At 35.4% G+C, this 20596-nt stretch overlaps 1 protein-coding gene across 2 annotated transcripts in view; it reads left to right on the top strand.

Annotated features, from left to right (window-relative positions):
- PKHD1 (PKHD1 ciliary IPT domain containing fibrocystin/polyductin) overlaps positions 1-20596 on the top strand; it is a 770507-nt gene that overhangs the window by 376226 nt on the left and 373685 nt on the right. For both annotated transcript variants that reach the window (XM_007484081.2, XM_016431130.2), the window contains exons 44-47: positions 3626-3738; positions 10378-10483; positions 12196-12330; positions 18892-19030. In XM_007484081.2, the coding sequence (XP_007484143.2) occupies positions 3626-3738; positions 10378-10483; positions 12196-12330; positions 18892-19030 (493 nt within the window). The remainder of the gene's footprint in view (positions 1-3625; positions 3739-10377; positions 10484-12195; positions 12331-18891; positions 19031-20596) is intronic.

The following is a 20596-nucleotide window of genomic DNA, read 5'->3' as shown; positions in this document are numbered from 1 at the left end:
GTCCCTACCTTTTTGTTCCCTCCCCCTCCCACCTCTCTTTCCTTCCCTTTTTGTTTTCCCTCTCCCCCTCCCCCCCTTGGTTTTCCCTTCTCCCTATCCTTGTTGGGTGAGATAGAATTCAAGATCCCAATGGATCTGGATGTTTTTCCCTCTCAGAGTTGATTTCCCTGAGATTAAGGTTTAAGTAAAAAACCCTCTCTTCCTCTCCTTCTTATAGGAGATTTCTTCCCCTCCCCTTCCCATGTGAGTCTTTGTGTGAGAAAGATTATTCTGTTTGGTCTTTCTTTACCCCTATTTATACATTACATTTTCCCCACATGTTAGTATACATAGATTGATATAAATGTAGTCCTTATAGAAGAGAGTTTGAATAAAAGAAAAAGATAACATTTTCTCCTTTCCTCTTTCCTTAATATTTACCTTTTCAGGTATTCCTTACTCTTTGTTTTTTGGTATCAAACTTTCCACAGAGCTCTGGTCTTTTCTTTGCAAAAACTTGGAAATCTTCTATTTTGTTGAATGCCCATACTTTCCCTTGGACGTATATAGTCAGTTTTGCTGGGTAGCTGATTCTTGCTTGAAGACCCAGCTCTCTTGCCTTTCTGAAGATCATGTTCCATGCCTTACGATCATTCAGAGTAGAAATTGTAAGGTCTTGTGTGACCCTGATTGGCATTCCTTTATATCTAAATTGTCTTTTTTCTGGCTTCCTGTAGGATTTTTTCTTTTGTTTGAGAGCTTTGGAATTTGGCAATTACATTCCTGGGAGTTGTCTTTTGGGGGTTTAGTGTAGAAGGTGTTCTGTGAGCTCTGTCAGTGGCTGTATTACCCCCTTGTACTAGAATCTCTGGGCAATTTTCTTTGATTATATCTTGTATCACGATGTCGAGTTTGGTGTTTATTTCTGGCTTTTCTGGAAGTCCAGTTATTCTTAAATTATCTCTTCTCCCTCTATTTTCCAGATCTGTCACCTTGTCAGTGAGATATTTTATGTTCTCTTCTAATTTCTTGGTATTTTGGCTTTGCTTTATTAATTCTTGCTCTTTTACACAATCATTGTCTTCCAGTTGCCTGATTCTGACCTTTAAAGCCTGGTTTTCCTTTTCAGTTTGGTCACACCAGTTTTGTAGATGTGTGAATTTCTTTTGCATTATTTCCAACTTTTCCTCCCAGAAGGCTTCCATATTTTTGGTCATTTCTGATTCAAATTCTTCATGGGTTTGTGGAGAGTTTCCATTTCCTTTGGAACGTTTCGGAGCATTTTCTTGTGTATAGTCTTCTATCTCCTCTGTATTTTGTATTTTGGCTCCATAGAATGTGTCCAAAGTTGCCCCTTTCTTCTTATTTTTCTTGGGATTTTGGGGCTTCTGTGCTTCTGTGGAGTTTGCCATCTCTGAATGGGGAGGATTAGCTTTTCTTATCTCTGGTGTTCAGAGGTTTTAGTCCTGGGCAGATTGTCCATTCTATGAGCTTTCCCTGGTTTGAACTGAGTATGCCTTAAGGCAGTGACTTTCACTGGAACTGGAATGGAAGGATCCGGCCAGGGGGTTACACTCTCCCCCGGCTCTCTCTGTTTCCCTGCTGTTTGGGTGCCCTCTCGACTGGGTCGGGTTGCTTTCTGGAAGTTGCCTTCAGAATAGCTGGCCGTGAGGATGTCTTGTCGGCCCTGAGGGTTACTGTTGTTTCAGAGGACCCTGCTCTCTGAGGGGGGAGGGGCCGCGGCTTCCTGGAGCTCGGAGGGCATTGACTTTCACTGGAACTCAGATGGAAGGATCCGACCAGGGGGTTACAATCTTGGGTCTAAGTTTCCCTCTGTAGCCTTGGACTCGGCGCTCCTACCCCTTAGGTTCGAGTGATCTAGGGTTCTGGCTTTTGAGGGGGGCCATACCTTTTGATCCAGGTCCAGGTCCAGGAGGAGGATTCCCAGGGTCTATGCTGTTGATCGTTTTGAATTTTGGCGCCCTAGTAGCATATAGTTTGAGATGGGTAGAGAAGGGTTTCTGGAGATCTGAACTTTAGCTTTCTCTAAGACGCCATCTTGACCAGAAGACCTCTAGAATGGCAATGTATAATTTTTACAGAGGTTGAACTATATGGCAGAGAATTTGACATAGCTGAAAGAACCCTGAACAGGGAAAAAGGGGAACCCTGGGAAAGGAGGAGAACATACCTTTATTAAGCATCTATTATGAGACAGATTGATCCATATATTCCAATAGCTCTTTTTGTCCTTACAACAATCCTTAGAGATAGATTCAATTAATATCTCAATTTTACAGTTGAAGAAACTGAGACAGACAAAGTTTTAGTAACTTGCCTACAGTCACATATTTGAGAGAGGATTTGAACTCATGTTTTCCCAATTCCAGGCCCAGCATTCTACAACATCTAGGAGTCCTGAATTTATTTATTTTCCCTGCCACTACCTGACTGTATGACTTTGAGCAAGTTCTATCCTGCTCTGGACCTTCATTTCTAAGGAGTTGTGGTGTTAGTCTAATAATGTCTAAAATTCCTGCCAACTCTAATAATTCTGGGGTTACCTGATTAGGTAAAGTGCACAGTTAGAGACCTAAGTGACTTAGATATAGTAGAAAAATGGTAAAAATAACCCTAATGGAATGAAGTGAAGAGGCAACTAGATAAGATGGAACACAGAGAGATAATGTTCTGTACAATGGAAAGATTAAGAAATGTAACTAGTTGCATGTAAATGGGAGAAAATAGAGATTATAATTTAAGCAATGGTTTAATCAGCAATATGGTGAATTCTACTGAGTTGTGTTACTGAACTTGCCTTCCCAGATATGTCCCAGATATATAAGATCTTGTCCTACCTCATTTCTGCTTTGAGATTGATGACTCAGGGCACTAATCCATAGATCACTGCCTCCCTTATAAAGTATAATATTAGAGAAATCCACTGGTTCAGTGGTAGCTTGCCTTGGCTATCTTGCAAACTTGCTCATGTCCCCTGGCTTATCTTTGTTCTGTCTTGTGTCTGGGTCTCCTAAAAACATAAAGAAATGTTTATCCTCTACATACCTATCTACCTACTATTATCTGGGACTGCTAGGTGGTACAGTGGATAACCAGTTCCTTGAGTCAAGGAAAAGCTGAAATCAAATCTGGCCTCAGAGACTTACTAATTGTGTGACCCTGGGTGAGTTGTGTAATCCCTTTTTCCTTTGCCAAGAAAACTCTAAATGAGATCATGAATTTAGACACAATTGAACAGCACCTATAACTTCTATCTGTCTATCTGCCTATCATATCATATATCTCTATATATCTTCTCTGAAATTCCTAGGACAACTTAAATATAATTTTAATGAAAAGTATTAGTTTAGAACATAATTCTGGCTACCTAGAATGGGTTAATTGCACTGCTAGATTGTTGCTTGTAGAAGGGAGAATAAGTAGCAGTCCTTTCCATTCCCACGATTTAAAATTGGCGAATAGTTCAACTATTGCTGGGAAGTCTCAGTGTACCATGATGGGATAGGGAAAGTGGATAAGAACAGATTGAGCAGAGAAACACTACCTTGAAACCAGAGTTTCTTTTCCCTTAGGAATTTTAGAATGTGAGGGATAACAATTCTAACAATCACATTATTTCCTGCAGAGAAACATGGTGTGTGCTGCTGGATATGGTTATTTCTTTCATCTTGGAACCAGTGAAACTTCGAAAGCGCCGCTTCGCTCCTTCACCCAGAATGTAGCTCATTCCTGCACAAGGTACTCTCCATTGGAAACTCATGTATATTTTAGCAACAGGGCTTATGTTTAGGCTGTGTTTTTGTGTGCGCATGCAGGTGTGTGTGTATGTGAAACTATGCCGTATACAATTTTAAATTTATATATAAACTGTAGAGCTCATTTGTGGTCACTGAGTATCTGTGATTCTAATATGTAAATTGTTCTGTCTCAGAAAGGATTGCCTAAATTGAGCTCGTTGTAAATTCATATATGAGAATAATGAATTCTTATTCTTATTACAAGTCATTCCCAAGTTCTTGAATTCTTTCTGTTGCTAGAGTATTTTAGGAAATCAGCTGTACTCTCTCAAAACAGAGGTGAGTAACATGATCTTTTTTTTTTTTGCCAACTGGAAAGACTAATGGCTAAAGAGAAAGGAGGCAGTTCACAGTGTAGATTTTTCTTTGACAGACAGTAGTACTAACATGTGAAAATCAATTAGAAACTAGAACATGCATAAATGAAAATAAACAAACTTGATCATTTTAGGGTCTCATTTTAAGTTTAGTTGTGTGTCCAGTTAAGGGATCATGTGCTAAGTATTTACTTATTATTTTTTTCTTTGGCAATTAAAACTGAGCTTGTGACTTCCTTGATATAGAGAATTCCAGATCAGGAAAGGCCTTCCAAGGATGTAGATGAGCACTTGTTCTGTAATCTACAGTCAGAGACATTTACTTGGAAACTAACAGATTAAGTGGCTTGTCCGGAATCACATAACAAATATGTGTGAGAGGTCTGACTTGACCCCAAGTCTTAAGGTCAGAAGGAGGTAGTGATATAATGGAAAGAACAATGAACTTAGAGACATATAGGTCTTGTGTTCCAGCCTTGACTAATTACCTTTATGATCTTGGACAAGTCGATATATCTCTTCTTGCCTCATTTTCCTGATATGTAAAATACCAGTTGGATTACACTATCTTTAACATTCCTTCTAGTCCTATATCTAATAGGATTTCATCATAATGTCATTCCTGATTATGAACCCAAATTTCTATCTTTTTGGCCATGTTAGCTCTCCAACACAATAAAGAAAAAGGTAATGGAAAAAGCCTCAACTCACACTGAGGATCCTTATGAATGTATTTATGATATTTAAAATGATAAACTGAATGTTAGGAATAAGGACAGAGTTTTTGAACAGGTTTTAGATTTGTATTTCTAAAAGGGCCAACAAGCCACATGCAAATTATTTAATATAAAGAAATATTAAAGTACTAAATCATGGTACTAAATCATCTGAAAGTTCTTGGCTGCTATATTTCCAATGCCTATTCTGTAATCTATATTTTAACAGCACTTCCTATTTTGGTTGGAGTTGGGAGTGAAGACTTGGGCTCATATCCTATTTAGTTGTTTTATATGGCATATTCATGGACAACTATTCAGCACCTTAGTTTATTTTAGTGTAAAATGGGAATAATAATACCTATCTCATAGAGCTGCTGTGGAACTTAAATGAGATGATGCATGTAAAACATTTTATAAATATTGACACCATGCAAATACCAGGTCTTTACATTTTTTCCTGTTGTCTCTGTTTAATGTTTGATGTTTTCTATAATATCATAGATAGGATTTTCAAGATCAGTACTCAAGAGCCTATTTATTTTCTCTTATACACCAATATCTATCTCTATCTCTATCTCTATCTATCTATCTATCTATCTATCTATCTATCTATCTATCTATCTATCTTTAAAACCCTTACATTCTGCCTTAGAACCAACTGGTTCTAAGGCAGAAGAGTGGTAAGGGCTAGGCAATGGGGATCAAGTGACTTTCCTAGGGTCACACAGCTAGGAAGTATCTGAGGCCAGATTTGAACCCAGGACCTCTCATCTCTGGGCCTGGCTCTCAATCCACTGAGCCACTCAGCTGCCCCCTCTTATATATCAATATTAAGAGTTTATTCTTTCATAGGGTGCATCATAGAGATACTTCTGGGTTAGTTTTTTTTGCTTCTCCCCCAACCCCAAAGTCAGTCTTTTTTGCTGTTAATTATGAAGTTTTTAATAATTGAGTGAGGCATTAGCATGATTTTCTAATGAATTAATATTTTTGTTGAAAATAAATTCATTTAGTATTCAAAACTAATAAACTAGTTATTTTAAAGTAATAATACACAATTTGAAAAAAATTGAAAGAAACCAAATTGCTAAGCTAGTCATAGTTACTTTTCTCAATAATCCTTATCTGTGATTAATCATTGCTTTCTTTTCACCTTGAATATTTTAACCCAAAGTCAAAAATCCTTTCCTAGATATATAAATTCATTAGTTGACTCAGTCTTGGTTCATTTTTGTCTAGTTTTTCTCTTGGTATCAAGTGCTCTCACATCTTCCACATCTGGTAGCTATGGTGCTTTAGTTTAGGAAATCGTTCTAGTTATTACCTTCTCTTAATAGCCTGCTTCTGAAAAAAAATTCCCAGAGATTCCAGATTCTTCTTCTTTTTCTTTTTGAGAGAAAACTCTTTGTTTTAATTCTTTTCCCTTGGGGTGGATGGGGCAAACACTCAATAAAAAATTATGATTGTATAAAAGAGTATCTACTTTCATTATTTTATTACTTCCTGATTATATTATGGAATGACATTATTTGCTAAGAAGGCTTCCTTTTTCCAGTCTTGTTTCCTTACCCTTAGAAGTTAGAACTTAGCTATTTCTTAGTTTGAATGATCCCTTGACAACTATCACACCACATATTTATAAACAAACTTGTTTCTGATACAGTTTGTAGTTAACAAAAAATGACATCTGTGCTAGTGTCTTATTTTTAAAAGTGATTATCCATTCTAACAGAACTTGACAAAACTGCAAAGACATGATTTCAGTATACTTTATTAGAAGGGAGTCCTAAGTATTTAATTTCCTGGTCTTAAGTTTACCTTCAACCTCTGAACTAAGATTCTGATAATCCAGAATTTTACAAAATCACAAAATCATAGAATTCAGAATTCAGGTACCTCAGCAACTATTTACTCTTAACCACACCTAAAAGGAAGCATCCCTGTCAATTCCAACAAGTAGCCATAGATGTGGGTCCTCCACTAGAAAGGTTCCCCAATATGAGAGTTGCATGAGAGAGGTCAATTCCACTCATCACTAAATACAGAATTTTTACATAAACCAATTTGTTGTTGTTTGGTTGTTTCAGTTACGTCCAACTCTTTGTGACCCTATTCTATGTAGTCTCTGGAGTGGCTTGCCATTTTCTTCTCCAGCTCATTTGACAGATGAGAAAACTGAATGAGATGCAGTTAATTAATTTGTCCAGGGTCACACAAGTTAATTTCTGAGGCCTGATTTGAACTCCAGAAGATGAGTCTTCCAGACCCCAAGCTTGACCCTCTGTCCACTATGCCACCTGGCTGCCTGATTTTTCAGTAGCCTTGCTAAAAGCATCTAATTTTAATCTAGTCTTATCAGCTTGAAAAACATTATTTTATCAATGTAGATACCAATGTCAGAGGGTTGCTATGGCCAAAGAATTCATCTAGTGGTCAGCATTCTAGGGAGGAACCTCCTATATTGGCCCCTGGACAATGTACTCAGTCTATTAAATGCAAATTGGTACTCAAAACTTTTCTGGCATGGTAAAACATGACAGACATTGCTTTACTGCTATAGCCTTCAAAGTCCCAAGGCTACCTTTAAATACCTATAAGGTAACAGTGATGTAAAACTTTGTGAAGGAATATAGATGTAACATTCAATATTAGTGAGCATTGGTGACTTGAGAATTACAGCACCAAGAAAAAGGGATTTTCTTCCCAAATCCTATCACAATTCCTGAATAAAGATTGGCTTCTGTCAGGTCCTGGAGACTTGGTTCTGTTTACAAGGTTATATAAGTGGCTCTATGGATGACACTGTGTAGGTAAACACTTGACTGCTTTGGAATTATGTAAGTCTGTGTTTGGTTTTTCTTAGATATTTTGTGAGATAAAGAGACCAAAATAGAAGGCCTGGAAACCACATCATGTGCTTAGTGGTACTCGTGTCCATGTAGTTTATCTTCATTTTACTTGATAAAAATAAACCTTCTTTTACAAGATAACCCTGGTTACATTGATATATAAAACTCTTCAGAGGCACAGGCTCTTTCCCATTTTGGCACTGTTTTTCCAGTTCTTATTACAATGCCTTATATATTTTGTATTGTTATTGTTCATTTGTTTTAGTTGTGCCTGACTCTTCATGACCCCACTCAAGCTTTTCTTGGCAAAAATACTGGAATGGTTTCTGTGTCTTTCTCCAGATCATTTTACATATGAGGAAACTGAGGCATATAGAGTTAAGTGACTTGCCTAGTGTCATATAGCTAGTAAGTGTCTGAGACCAGACTTAAAGATTGAATTTTCAGGAAGATGAGTATCTTGAACTCCAGGCTCTTCACGCTACCTACTATAGATAGAGATATCTATCTAGTCATCTAGCTGCCCAGGTATGAACATAAATAAGAATGTGGATGGAGATCTTTCACTTGATACAACAAATGGTTTTCGAATATTTTTATCAGTTTTCATTTATATTTAAAATTTTAATTATTCTCACTGTGATAATAAATCAACCAATAGGAATTATTATAAATGAATGATTGCTATGTAGCTGATATGTTTCTATATATTAGGCATTGTATAGATAGTGAAAGAAGGTCAGAAACAAGATTTATCCTCAAAGATCAATATTCTTGCTAGAGATATAAGAGTAGGAAACAGGAAACCAAGAAAGTATAATATAAAATGGAGAATCTTAACCTTTGTATGTTGTAGATCCCTTTGGAAGTCTAGTGGAATCTATGGGCTCCTCAGAATAAGGTGCTTAAATACATAAAATTAATTACATAGAATTTCAGAGAAAATGTATTGAGACATAGTGATCAAAGTATTTTTTTAAGTTTTTAGTCCAAGATTAAGAACTCCTGATATAAAATCATATAAAATTTAGTATTAGAGAAAGCAGAGAGGGCAAAGTGTTAGATTTAAAATTAAAGAGATCTGTGTTAAAATATCTTCTGTTACAAATTATCTCCACAACCCTGGGCCATTTATTATATGTGCACCTTGAGCAACTCCCCAAGATTTATTCAGTAAGCCATAGACAGGTTTTGGTTTAAGATGTTCCCACAAATGGGTTCCTTAGGAGAAAGGAGAGATCAGTATGGGGTGGAAATTACAAAGGCTTCCTGGAGAAGCTGAGTCTTGAATATGGGCAAAATTCAAATAGATGGAAAAGAGATGAGGAAGAGCTTTCCAGGCTGAAAGAAGCAGTCAATGAAGGTACAAAGACAGAAATTATTAAGGGATAAATAAAATACCTAGACTAATTTGGAGATGAAACTCATTTACTTATAGTGAAGAATATATATGGGATCATTAGGTGATCATAGTAACTGGGCAGACTAGGTCAAATTTTGGAACACCATGAAAGTTAGAAGAATTTTGTGTTTGAAATGAATAAAATTTTATTTCTCTAAAATTATTCTTTGCTTCAGAGTTTCTACTAATTTGGACAAGTTTTCTATGTAATTATTCTGAATTAGTGAGATTTAACTTAGCTGCCAATCCATTTTCCATTTGATGCATACATTTAAGTAGCATTAGAGTCTGAATTAGAAGAGCTGTCCAAAGCCAATTTGTCCATCTAACCTATACTTGAACAGGAATTTTCTAGGTAACATCCCTGACAAATGATCACTCAGCTTCTACTTGGAGACTTCAAATATTGCCTCTGACAATTCCTACTTTAGTGGCCTTGGATAGGTTATTATTTAACATTCTTACATTTTCTCAGTGGCATTTCAGCCCTTTTCTCTTTTTAATTTGTAGTTTGCAATTTTATCACTTTTTTTCAAAATTTGAAAAAATATTTGCATTTATTGTCTTACTTGAACCTCATAGCAACTCTGTGAGGGAGATGCTATCATCTCAAGTTTATTAGTGATAACATTGAGGCTAATGTTTAGTGATTTACTCAAAGCCACATATCTAGTGAATGTCTGATAGGAATTGAACTCAGGTATTCCTGAATTCATATTCAAGGCTCTTTCCACTAAATTTAGCCACTTATAACTTTAAATCTTGTTCCTGCAACTTAAAAAAAATAGACAACTCTAACCTTTTATAGAACCCATTCCATTTTTGCACACATATAATAAATGACATACTTTGTTTTTGCATGTCACATGTAAGGCAGTGAAAAATTTCTGACCTCTTTGCTGCTAATGGCTAATGTTCTTATCCCTTTGGTTCATGAGAATTTATTTTACAGTAGTACCTTTTAGAAGGACAGAAATATGACCATTGATTATGAAATGACTTGATGAAAATGACAAATTTTAATGAATTCAAATCATGGAAAAGTTAAGCAACTCAACTAAACAAAATAGAGTGATAGTTCTAAAACCAACTAATTTATGATATATATTCTGAAACTATAATAGTGGGAAGAAAATAATTTAAAAAAAGAAATGAAGACTATAGCATTTAGATCATCAGGAAAAATATATATAAATGATTATTAAGATTACCAGTCTCCATGCTTACCAGGAAAAAGAAAGAAGTTACCAAATCGACAAGTTGTTGATCATATATTTCCATTTTCTTTTATAGATATGGTCTCCTTGTGTATCCTAGGTTTGAACCACCTCAGGTTAATGACACTGGTCCCACTTTGTTCCAGAACTTCACAGCTTGGGGAAGCCAAGGTGGTGTTCAGGTAAAGCCTATTAATTCTACATTAATTTCTTTCATGATTCTGTCAAGTCAGGATAGTTTGTGAAGATTGTTCTATTCCCTCTTACAGAGGATTTGCTAGAGAGAGGAGTAATTAAAATAAGGATAGCATGAATTATAATCAGAATTAGATTATAAACTGCTCTAAGTGGGGACTATATATTTTATTTTGTGTGTATAATTTCTTTTTTATTTAAATTAAAAATATATATATATATATTTATCTCCTTCCCACACACTGAAACCTAAGAAGCATATCTTTTCTTTTAAAAAGCATCTTTCTTCTTGTGTATTTTTAATTTCAATTTTCTGTTAACAAACATTACATCTTTTATCTTTTTTACCTCCTCCCCTTATTGGAAAAAGGGGAGAAACCTTACAAATCCTTATAATAAATATGCAGTTAAGGAAAGTAAATCTCCACATTGGACATGTCCAAAGAGTATATATTTTTTTCTATTCAATATTTAACAAGCATTTATTAACCATTGAATATGTGCCATGGACCATGCCAGGTGCTTAGAGAGAGTTATAACTATCCCAGTGGAGGAGTTGTTAAAGTCTTCCTCCCTCCCTTCTTTCTCTCTTTCCTGTGACTTTCTAGCTCTCTCCTCTTCTATCATCTCTTTCAATCTTCCTGTTCTCTTCTGTCTTTCCTTCTTTCCCATCTCTGCTTTCCCCCTCTTCCTTCCTCTACCTTTCTCTCTTTATCCTCTCTTTGTACATATAGATAGATATGTACATAAAGGTATTACACACATATATAATTGATCCTTAACTTTTTTTTAAACCCTTACCTTCTGTCTTGGAATCAATGGGGGGTCAAGTGACTTTCCTAGGGTTACACAGCTGGAAAGTGTCTGAGGCCAGATTTGAACTTAGGACCTCCTGTCTTTAGGCCTGGCTCTCAATCCACTGAGCTAACCAGCTTCCCCCTTCCTTAACTTTCATGGCAGTGACATTCCTAGAAAACATGATTGTTGATATAATAGACCTATTGGAAATAGGGGATTAGATTTTTTTGTGATTGCCAAAAACTGTAATCTTTTACTAGAGATTGTTGAAAATATGCTTTTTTTAAATACAATTCTGTATAACAAAACATTAGTTCTGATAATGTTCATTTTTCCTAACATATAACAATGAAATTATCCAGAAAATACAGTACACAAAATAAAATTGGTAATGTGCAAAACATTTTTTCTCACTAGTAATTCCCCAGAATTTTGTGACCTTTTCTGCAAACATTTCAAAAATAACCACCAAACAACACTGGTTTCAGTTGAAATTTACTTTTCAAAATATGTGAAGCCTATAGTACCATAATGTACAATAATTAAATTTAAAAAATGAAAACATTTTTAACCTGAATTTTATCTTGCACTTAGGTGTGAGAATATTGTACAATACTATAACACTATAAACCTCTCTACCTTGGTAATCCCCTAGAAGCCAAGGGAAAGTTTGCAGGGACTTTAGTTACTGCTTTCAGAAGTCATGGAGATGGGAAAAGTCTCCATTGCCTACCACTGTGCCTAGGATATAGAAGGTTCTTAATTGTTTCTTGGATTGTGGAAAAATAGCACAGGTTTCTTTATTTATTTGTTCATTCATTATTTACAAATTTTAAGATTTAATGAAAGGAAAATTGTGTTGTATACTCCAGTACTAAAACATATGCTATTTTTTTTATAGATTTTCAGAAGTAGCAATCTTCAACTTAAAAATTTCCAGATTTATTCATGCAAAGATTTTGGGATTGATATCTTAGAAAGTGATGCAAATTCTTCTATTGTTGAGAGCTTATTACTCAGTCATTATTCCTCAAAGGTAAGTACAGTCTCTTTGGGATGCGCATTGATAGTATCATCTTTTCTTTTAGTTTTTTCAATTACATGTAGAAACAATAAAGTGAAGGATGGCATGCTTTGATCCGCAATCAGATTCTAACAGTTCCTTCTTTGACTGTGGATTTCATTTTTTATTGAGTCCTTTGGGATTTTCTTAGAATCTTATTTTGCTGATAATAGTTTAGTTCTTCATAGTTGATCATCATACAATATTTCTGTTATTATGTACATTATTCTCCTTGGTCTCTTCTCATCACTTTGCATCAGTTCACATAAGTTTTTCCGGGTCTTTCTGAACTCATCCTGTCTGCCATTTTTTATGGCGCAGTAGTATTCCATTACAACCATATACCACAACTTGTTTATCCATTCCCCAATTGATGGTCACTTCCAGTATGTATCTAAATAAGAATTCTTGTTGTAACATCAGTTTCTAAATGGAATTGTGAAGTCACGGGAAAAACCTACTCCTTCCCAAAACAACCCTTTCCACTCTTGGAAATTTCTATTTGTTGGGAGATAGACAAAATTATGTAATTTATATAGGGTAGGGAGTCAGAAAGACCTGTGACCAAATTCTTCTGACACCAACTAGCTGAATGATTATTCTATCTTTGTGGAAAAGGTTTCCCTGGAAATTCCTACACATATGTGCTCTCAGCCTCAATGGTTAGAAAGTTTTTACATAAAGCCTTTGGAATCTTCCTTCCTAAAACTTCAACCCATATTGAGCAATGGACCTTGGAGTGAGGAAGACTTATCTTTATGCATTCAAATCTGGCCTCAGATATTTGCTGTGTGAAGCTGGGCAGGTCATTTAACCCTGTTTGCCTCAGTTTTCTTATCTGTAAAATGAACTGGAGAAGGAAATGGCAAACCAGTTCAATATCTTTGCCAGAACAAGAAGAGACATGTCTAAAATAACTGAACAGCATAAACTGACTTCATCTATGCAAGGTCAACTTTCTTCAAGGATCCTTTGCCCATGTGTATCTCAGGCAAAGAAGCTTCTTATGGGAAAAGGAATAATAGAAATGGAGATGGTGTAATCTCAATCCTTTAGATGAAAGGGCATTGTGGGAGAGTGGAATAAGAAATAGATTTGGAATTAGACATCTGTTAATCTTCAGTTTTGCAAGATCCTCATTACATGACTTTAGGCATAGAATGATATGAACATAAATTTGAAGCTAGGAGGGACCTTAGAGGCCATCTAGCTCAAACCTCTCATTTTATTAGTGAAAAAATGAGACTGAGAGAAATTAAAAGACTTGCCTAAGGATCACATATCTAGAAAATGAGACAGTCACAAGCCAGTTAATTTTATTGACCTGATTCTTCACCCAGAATACAAAAATAATAATGCTCACAGGATTTTTTGAAGTTTAAATAATCGGGTAAAATCCATTGTGACAGTTTAAGGCCATGTCCCCTACTATGATTGATATTGTTTTATAAGGGTCTTCCACTGCCCCTCCAAGCCTACATTTCTAAATAATCATTATAGATCTTTTCTCAGCCATTGCATAGTTGGGGGGATTTCTAATAAATCTTTTGACTTGATAAAGCCTAGGCACTTCTTCTGGATGACTGCATTTTGAAACATGGAGCAGAGAGCTAGTGTAAGTAATAAATACATATTGAAATGGGAAAGGTGAGATATATGGAAGAAGTATGTCAAAGGGGCAGGAGAGACAACAGAGGAATGTTGTGTTTGTCTTAGTCCTCTTTCCTAGATACTCAAAAACTGCCATGATGATGGTTTGTGCTTGATGTCAACTTTGTACCAAAGGTATTCCAGGTAATCTGGCAACCTCTAACACATATGTGCATTAGCCATCAGTAGATTGAACATAAATCAATATTGTAGAAATCAAAACTGGGCAACGGTAAGAATCTTTCTACAGAATTAAAGAAGGTTCTATATCTCTGGTTCTAATGATTTGCCCAGTTGGGTTTTATGTATAACACTTTGAAAATCTTAAAGTACTATATAAATACTAGCTATCATCATCATTAATGACTGTAATACCTTCTACTACTTCTCTTGAGGGATTATTCGGCAGACTAAAAGGTAGTAATATCTATTAGGACTTTCTTTTCAGACACTATAATGAGGCTAAATTTCCCTTTCCTTAATCCTGTCTGATTATTCTTGCTAAATATATTATGGACCATCCTCAAGAAGGGAAGATAAATGCTAATCTTTCCTTCTTTCCAAAGAATTAAATACTTGTGAGATGTTATGATTACTTGGACTTCGTATTTATCAGGGAGGATGACAATAGTTAATGAGAGTTCTTGAACCTTTATACCCTTTCCTCACAAGAAATGAGAGAGAGAGAAAGAGAAAGAGAAGAGAAGAAAAGAAGGAAGGAAGAAAATAAAAGGAAGAAAACAAAAGAAAGAGAAAAGAACTATGGAGCTGAATGATATTCCTGTTAAACTGATGTCACAAAGTTTTAATTGATGTTAACTAGACATCATTATTAATGGGAAAATTACATCAATGAAGATGTACATTATGACAAAGGGGTTCTTATCATGAGATAATCAAAGATAATCACACCCCTGAGGTGCCACTAGTAATGCAATGCAGTTGAATGCCTCTGAATCCTTTAACAAGTGTACCACTAGAATTCTCTGTTGGGAAACATTAAACAAAACTCCCCAGATTTGTTCTGGATGAAGTCTGACTGCTAGAATTCCAAAGGTGAATCTTTAGACTGTTACTGGCATATTAGATTTTTTAGGGAAGTCATTCTCAAATTATTGAATTACAGAATTTTAGGGGAAGAAATAGCCTTAATCTTTCCTATTTCTCACAATTTAATAGATGAGGAAACTGAGGCCCCAGAAGGGAAGATATAATTCTCCTTAGTTCACAGAACCAGTTAGTGACAGATTCAGAAGAAAACCCTAGAACTAATTGCTATTATTCTAATATATTTTCTTTTCTGTAGTGAGATTGCATGATATGTAATGAGTAGAACTGACCCCAAAGCCAAGAAGACCAAAGTTAAAGCCCTGCCTGTGGTATATATTGACTATTCCATCCTAGGCAAATCACTTAATTTTATAATACTCTAGTTACTTTATGACATTAGCAAAGAGAAGATGCTGGTCCATATTGATGGAGAAGGTTTCCTTAGCAGAGATTTATCGAGATGATGATATTATGAGTCCTATCCCTCCTTTTTATTTTTTTCATTGGAAATAGATTTATGCAACAAAATATAGGTGCAAAGTGATTCAACATAAAATGGTTAAGAACCTCAACTCTAGCAACAGACTTTCAAGAACACACTAATAGTATATGAAGTGAGCCAAGCTGCTGTTTCCTTTTCCCTACCCCTACAGACTTCTCCCACAAACTCTTACCCTTTTCTGTATCTTGTTGCTATTTTAATAGAATTTCTTCTTTTCAAATCAAGACAATTCTGAAACAAAACAAAATATATTTGCCTTGGGGCTTTTTCTTCTGAAATTTTATAAACATTTCCCTTTGGAATGGTTGTGGGGAATGTTAGATAAAGCAGTGAATGATCTTGTAGTCAGAAGATTTGTATTTAAATTCTGTATGTTTTTGATTTTCCTAGTCATAAAGTGCTTAGTAAACTTTAGAATATTGAACTACTATTATTATTTTGGTGAGTTGAATGGCCTATTATCCTAAGATGAAGCATATAAAAAAGGTAAGAAAGCTAGATCAGACTATTTCTTAGAGTTAGTTAAGACCCAAAGTAACACTTACAAATTTTTTTTCATATTTTTTGTAGTCATATTTTGGATTTCTTCAGTTGATGGGAAAACAGATGTAATAAATGTGGCATCACCGAAGATAATACTTTACAATGGATATAGTATTCTGTGAAAAATAGACTCGAATACAGGACTACAATCCCCATGAGCCTTTGCTCCACTTCCCCAGAATGCCTTGTAATCTCACCTGGGCCGAGATCGAGAAGGGATTTAAGCTCATTCAAGGCTTTTGAGAAGGCTTTTCTTGCCTTTTTGGACTTCCGTTTTTGGAGCAGAGGCGTCTCTTCCATGATGTGAGGTTATTTTGTCTAGGCCTCTGGCCTAGGCACATGTTTCTTACTTGTATATTCTAAATCTTTAACTTTAATAAACCTCTAAAAAATATATATTCCTTGCAGAGAGAAACTAATTTCTACCTGCCTCAGTCTCCCCCTCTCCCCTAAATTTTAATCTTTACAATTCCCCCTTATAATATTGCTCCTAATCTAGTGAATAGAACATTACCTTGGAAATGAGGTCCTAGACTCATTGCTAAAACATTACCTATGCCTGAATGTTTCATAAAAACAGACAAGGATAGACTTAACAATCCAAGTGAAGAGGTTTCAGTTTTTTCAGAGGAAAAGCTCTGCAGGAGCCTCATGGATCACTTAAAAAAACCAATTATTGAAGAACTTACTTGCAGGTGTGTCTGAGAAGTTAATGTGCAGATATGAGCATTTGAAAATGGCGTAACTTTATGTAGAATGCTAAAAAGAGAATGTGCCTGATTCCTCCATTGGCCATGCCACTTTGGATTCAGCCACTCACTTTCAAGTATTCCTTTCTTTCAGAAATTGGGATTTTCAAAGTATTTGGCCATTCTCAAAACAACTATGTAAAACTGTAAGCATGCAATCATTAATAGACTGAATCAACAGAGAATACACTACTTTTTATGTACAAATATATAAATTTTATATTAGTGCATGGTCATTTATTGTTACTCATTAATATCTGGGTTCTAGTATATTAAATGAAATCTTGGTGTTTGGGTGGGTGGATTTTATTTCATATGGATCAACATCCAGAGGAGTAGTAATAGTAATTTATTTCTATAGAGTTTTGAGGTTTACAAAATAGTTTCTTCATGTTCACCTTATGAAATAGGCAGAATTATTATCTTAATTTTACAGATGAGATTTAAGAGATCATAGAATCATAATAATATAATAAGTAGTATAGTAGAAAGAACACTTGAGCTTGGAATCAGAAAGATTCATTTTGAGTTCAACTATGACCGCAGATATTTACTAATTGTGTGGCCCTGGGCAAGTCACTTCCCTGTTTGCCTGAGTAAAACAAGTTGGAGAAGGAAAAAGGCAAACTACTCAAGTAGCTTTGTCAAGAGAACCTCAAAATGGGGTCATGGAGATTTGGACATGACTGAAAAACAACAACTAATTTATATAATGCTTTAAGGTTTGCAAAGCACTTTGCAAATAATGTCTCTTGCTCCTCTAACAACCTTGAAAAGTAGGTACTATCTTATATTACAGATAATGAAATTGAGGCATTCAGAGATTATGTCTGAGGGTCACAAAGCTATTTAGTATCTAAGAGTTGATTTGAACTCAAGTCTTCCTGAGTTCAAATCCAGTACTCTATTCACAATGGCACTTAAGTTGTCTAGGACCTTAGAGGCCATATAGTTTTCTCTTCCCCCATTTTCATAATTATATATCATTTGATCATTTGTCATAAATTTAGAGTTGGGAGGAACTTTAGAGGCCATCTATTCCAATGTCTCCCTTTTGCAGCTGTAGTAACTGAGATCCAGTAAATTGATTTGCCCAAGGTCACACCCCTGGGGTACTCCTAGTAAATGTCTGAGCTTGATTTGACACACATCTTCTAACATACACATTACCTACTTGTTTTTAAGATCTTTAATTATGATTTTAAAAAGGTAATAAGTATGCTTTTTTAGTTTTATAAGATGAAAGGACTAGAATAGACTTTAGAGATCATCTAGCCCAGCCTCTCCAGAGGGTAGAAAACTGAGACCCATGGATTTGAGATAACATATTAAAAATCTTTAGAACTAGCAAAAGTATCATAATTTTCACTGCCACTCTGTAGAGTTAATAACAACTTTCTTATATACCCTTTTAGGTTCTTTAGTATAGTTGAATCTTCACTGAGGACAGTTCTAGGAACTTAGTGCCAAACCAGGGTTAAAGTTGCAAATGTTTTAAGCCAAAGGACAGAAAGAACATGGGTTAGAAATAGCCTCTATGTTTGCTGTGTAGGCTCAGTTTACATATAGGAGTGGGAATAAATTCTTTAAAAAATTCTCAACCAAGTTTTTATTTGATATTTTGAAGCATTAATTGCATATTTTAAAAGAATCAACAAACATTTATTTTGTTATCTACCAGCTTGGGGTGAGTGAGTAGGGGAGAAAGGAAAATTAAAACCCTTCTAACAAATATACATAGTCAAGCACAATAAACTCTTGTGTTGGCCAATGTCCTAAAATGTACCTTTCTTTCTGAATATTTAAGTGCATCTCCTCCAGCAGGAGGTTGTAGCATTCTTCACTGGTCCTCTAGAATTATGCTTAATCATGATGTTTGCTAGGATTCTTGAGCCTTTCAAAGTTCATTTTCACAGTGGTGTTGTTATTGTATAAATTACCCTTCTGGTTCTGTTCATTTAGCTCCAGACCAGTTTGCACATTTTACTTGGCCACACATTATATTTTCTTTTCTTTCTTGCCTTTTTTTTTAAACAATAGAAAGGAAGCTCATGCATGTCAGCAGGGATAAAAACCCCCAAGAGACAGGAACTATTGGTGTCAAAAACGACCTTTGTGAATTTTGATCAAAAGAATTGCATCTCCTTAAGAACCTGTTCCAGCTGCTATCGAGGACAAGGTGAGTTCTCGGGGTACATGATCCTGGAATACAACAACAGTATAAAAAGGAGTAGGAATTATTTAATATTTGCTTCTTAATCATGGAAATATATCAGCAGAGACTTCAAATGAAGACCTAAGAAAAGAAAACCTTGCTTCACAATAGAAAGATGGAAGGCTTAAGTAACCAGTTACTTAGATCTTCTAGCCCACTATTCTAGTATTATTGGGATTGGTAACTAGAACTATCTGAATTCAGGATCATTTATTATCCCCTTGTCAGCCTTTATAAAAATGGCCTAGGGAGACCTAACAGCAATATCAACATAGTAAAAGGTGAAAGGAAGTAGTGATAATCTGGGTTAATGATCATTATAGCCACATAAACCAAGACAAATAACTCAGTCAGAAGTTAGTTTTGGAGGAAAGCAAGTTCTGCAAAGGGACAATTAAGGGTCCTTTGACAACCTTTTATATGCCACAATGAACTATTTTTATCTTGGGATGGAATATGAAAATATTAGTAATATCAAAATTATTTTTTGGAGGCCAATGTTTCAGATTTTGATGGATCTCTTCAGGAGTTTCTTTGCTGATTCAATTTTCTTGAGACATTCAGGAAATCAATGAGAAATTCCACTGAACTTTGAATCAGAATTAAGGCTTACTGGACTATGACCTTCAGCAAGTCACTTGACTTTTCTAGGTCTCAAGTTCCTCATCTGTAAAATAGGCATAATGATTTTTGATTGTATTCACCTCATTTTTGTGATGAAAATGTGATAAAACATGAAATAGCATCAAGATGTGACTTTTCATGATTATCTAAATGTTAGTCATAAATCAAAGTATTATTTATGATTTCACATGCTGCCTCATTCTATCCTTGGGCATATCTCTAATAGATGGTTTCTAATGTCCATTGCATCCCCAATTTCTTTGAAATGATCTCTTCCACCAAAGAGTTTAAAATCCAGTTGGAAAGGCAGGAAATTAATACGAATAATAGACAAAGCAGTATGGTGAATGCCAAAGAATGAATTAGACAGCAAATGCTCCCCAGAGTCAATTTTAATTTTGTTGTGATTATTTAGGGAATTTGATTGGATGCAACAGTATTTATTAAGCACCTACACTTCACAGTACATGAAAGAAAAGAGATAGGACGTACTGGAAAAATACTGGTGACACTCAATGCTAGACATTTCCTCAGGCAGTAATATCAGTTTGAGGTAGCTGGGTGTTGCAGTGTATAGGACAGTTCTAGAGTTAGGGTGATCTGAACTGAATTCCCAACCTCTGACATTCCTTACCTGTGTGACCCTGGGCAAGTCACTTCACCCACTTTTCCTCAGGAGAAGGAAATGATAAGCCACTCCAGTATCTTTGCCAAAAAAAAAAAAAAACAACCCAAATGGGATCAAAAAGAGTCAGAAACACCTGAATCTCCACATAAAGATGCATAGCTATCTAAATGCATGCATATTGTGTTATTGTTTCAATGATGCCTGACTCTTTGTACCCCATTTTGGATTTTCCATTTGGCAAAGATACTGGAGTGACTAGCAATTTCCTTCTTCAGCTC

Source organism: Monodelphis domestica, chromosome 2 (assembly GCF_027887165.1).
Source record: "Monodelphis domestica isolate mMonDom1 chromosome 2, mMonDom1.pri, whole genome shotgun sequence".
Classification (NCBI taxonomy): Eukaryota; Metazoa; Chordata; class Mammalia; order Didelphimorphia; family Didelphidae; genus Monodelphis; species Monodelphis domestica.
The sequence above is the reverse complement of the archived record's forward strand: the minus strand, read 5'-3'. Positions and strand labels throughout refer to the sequence as shown.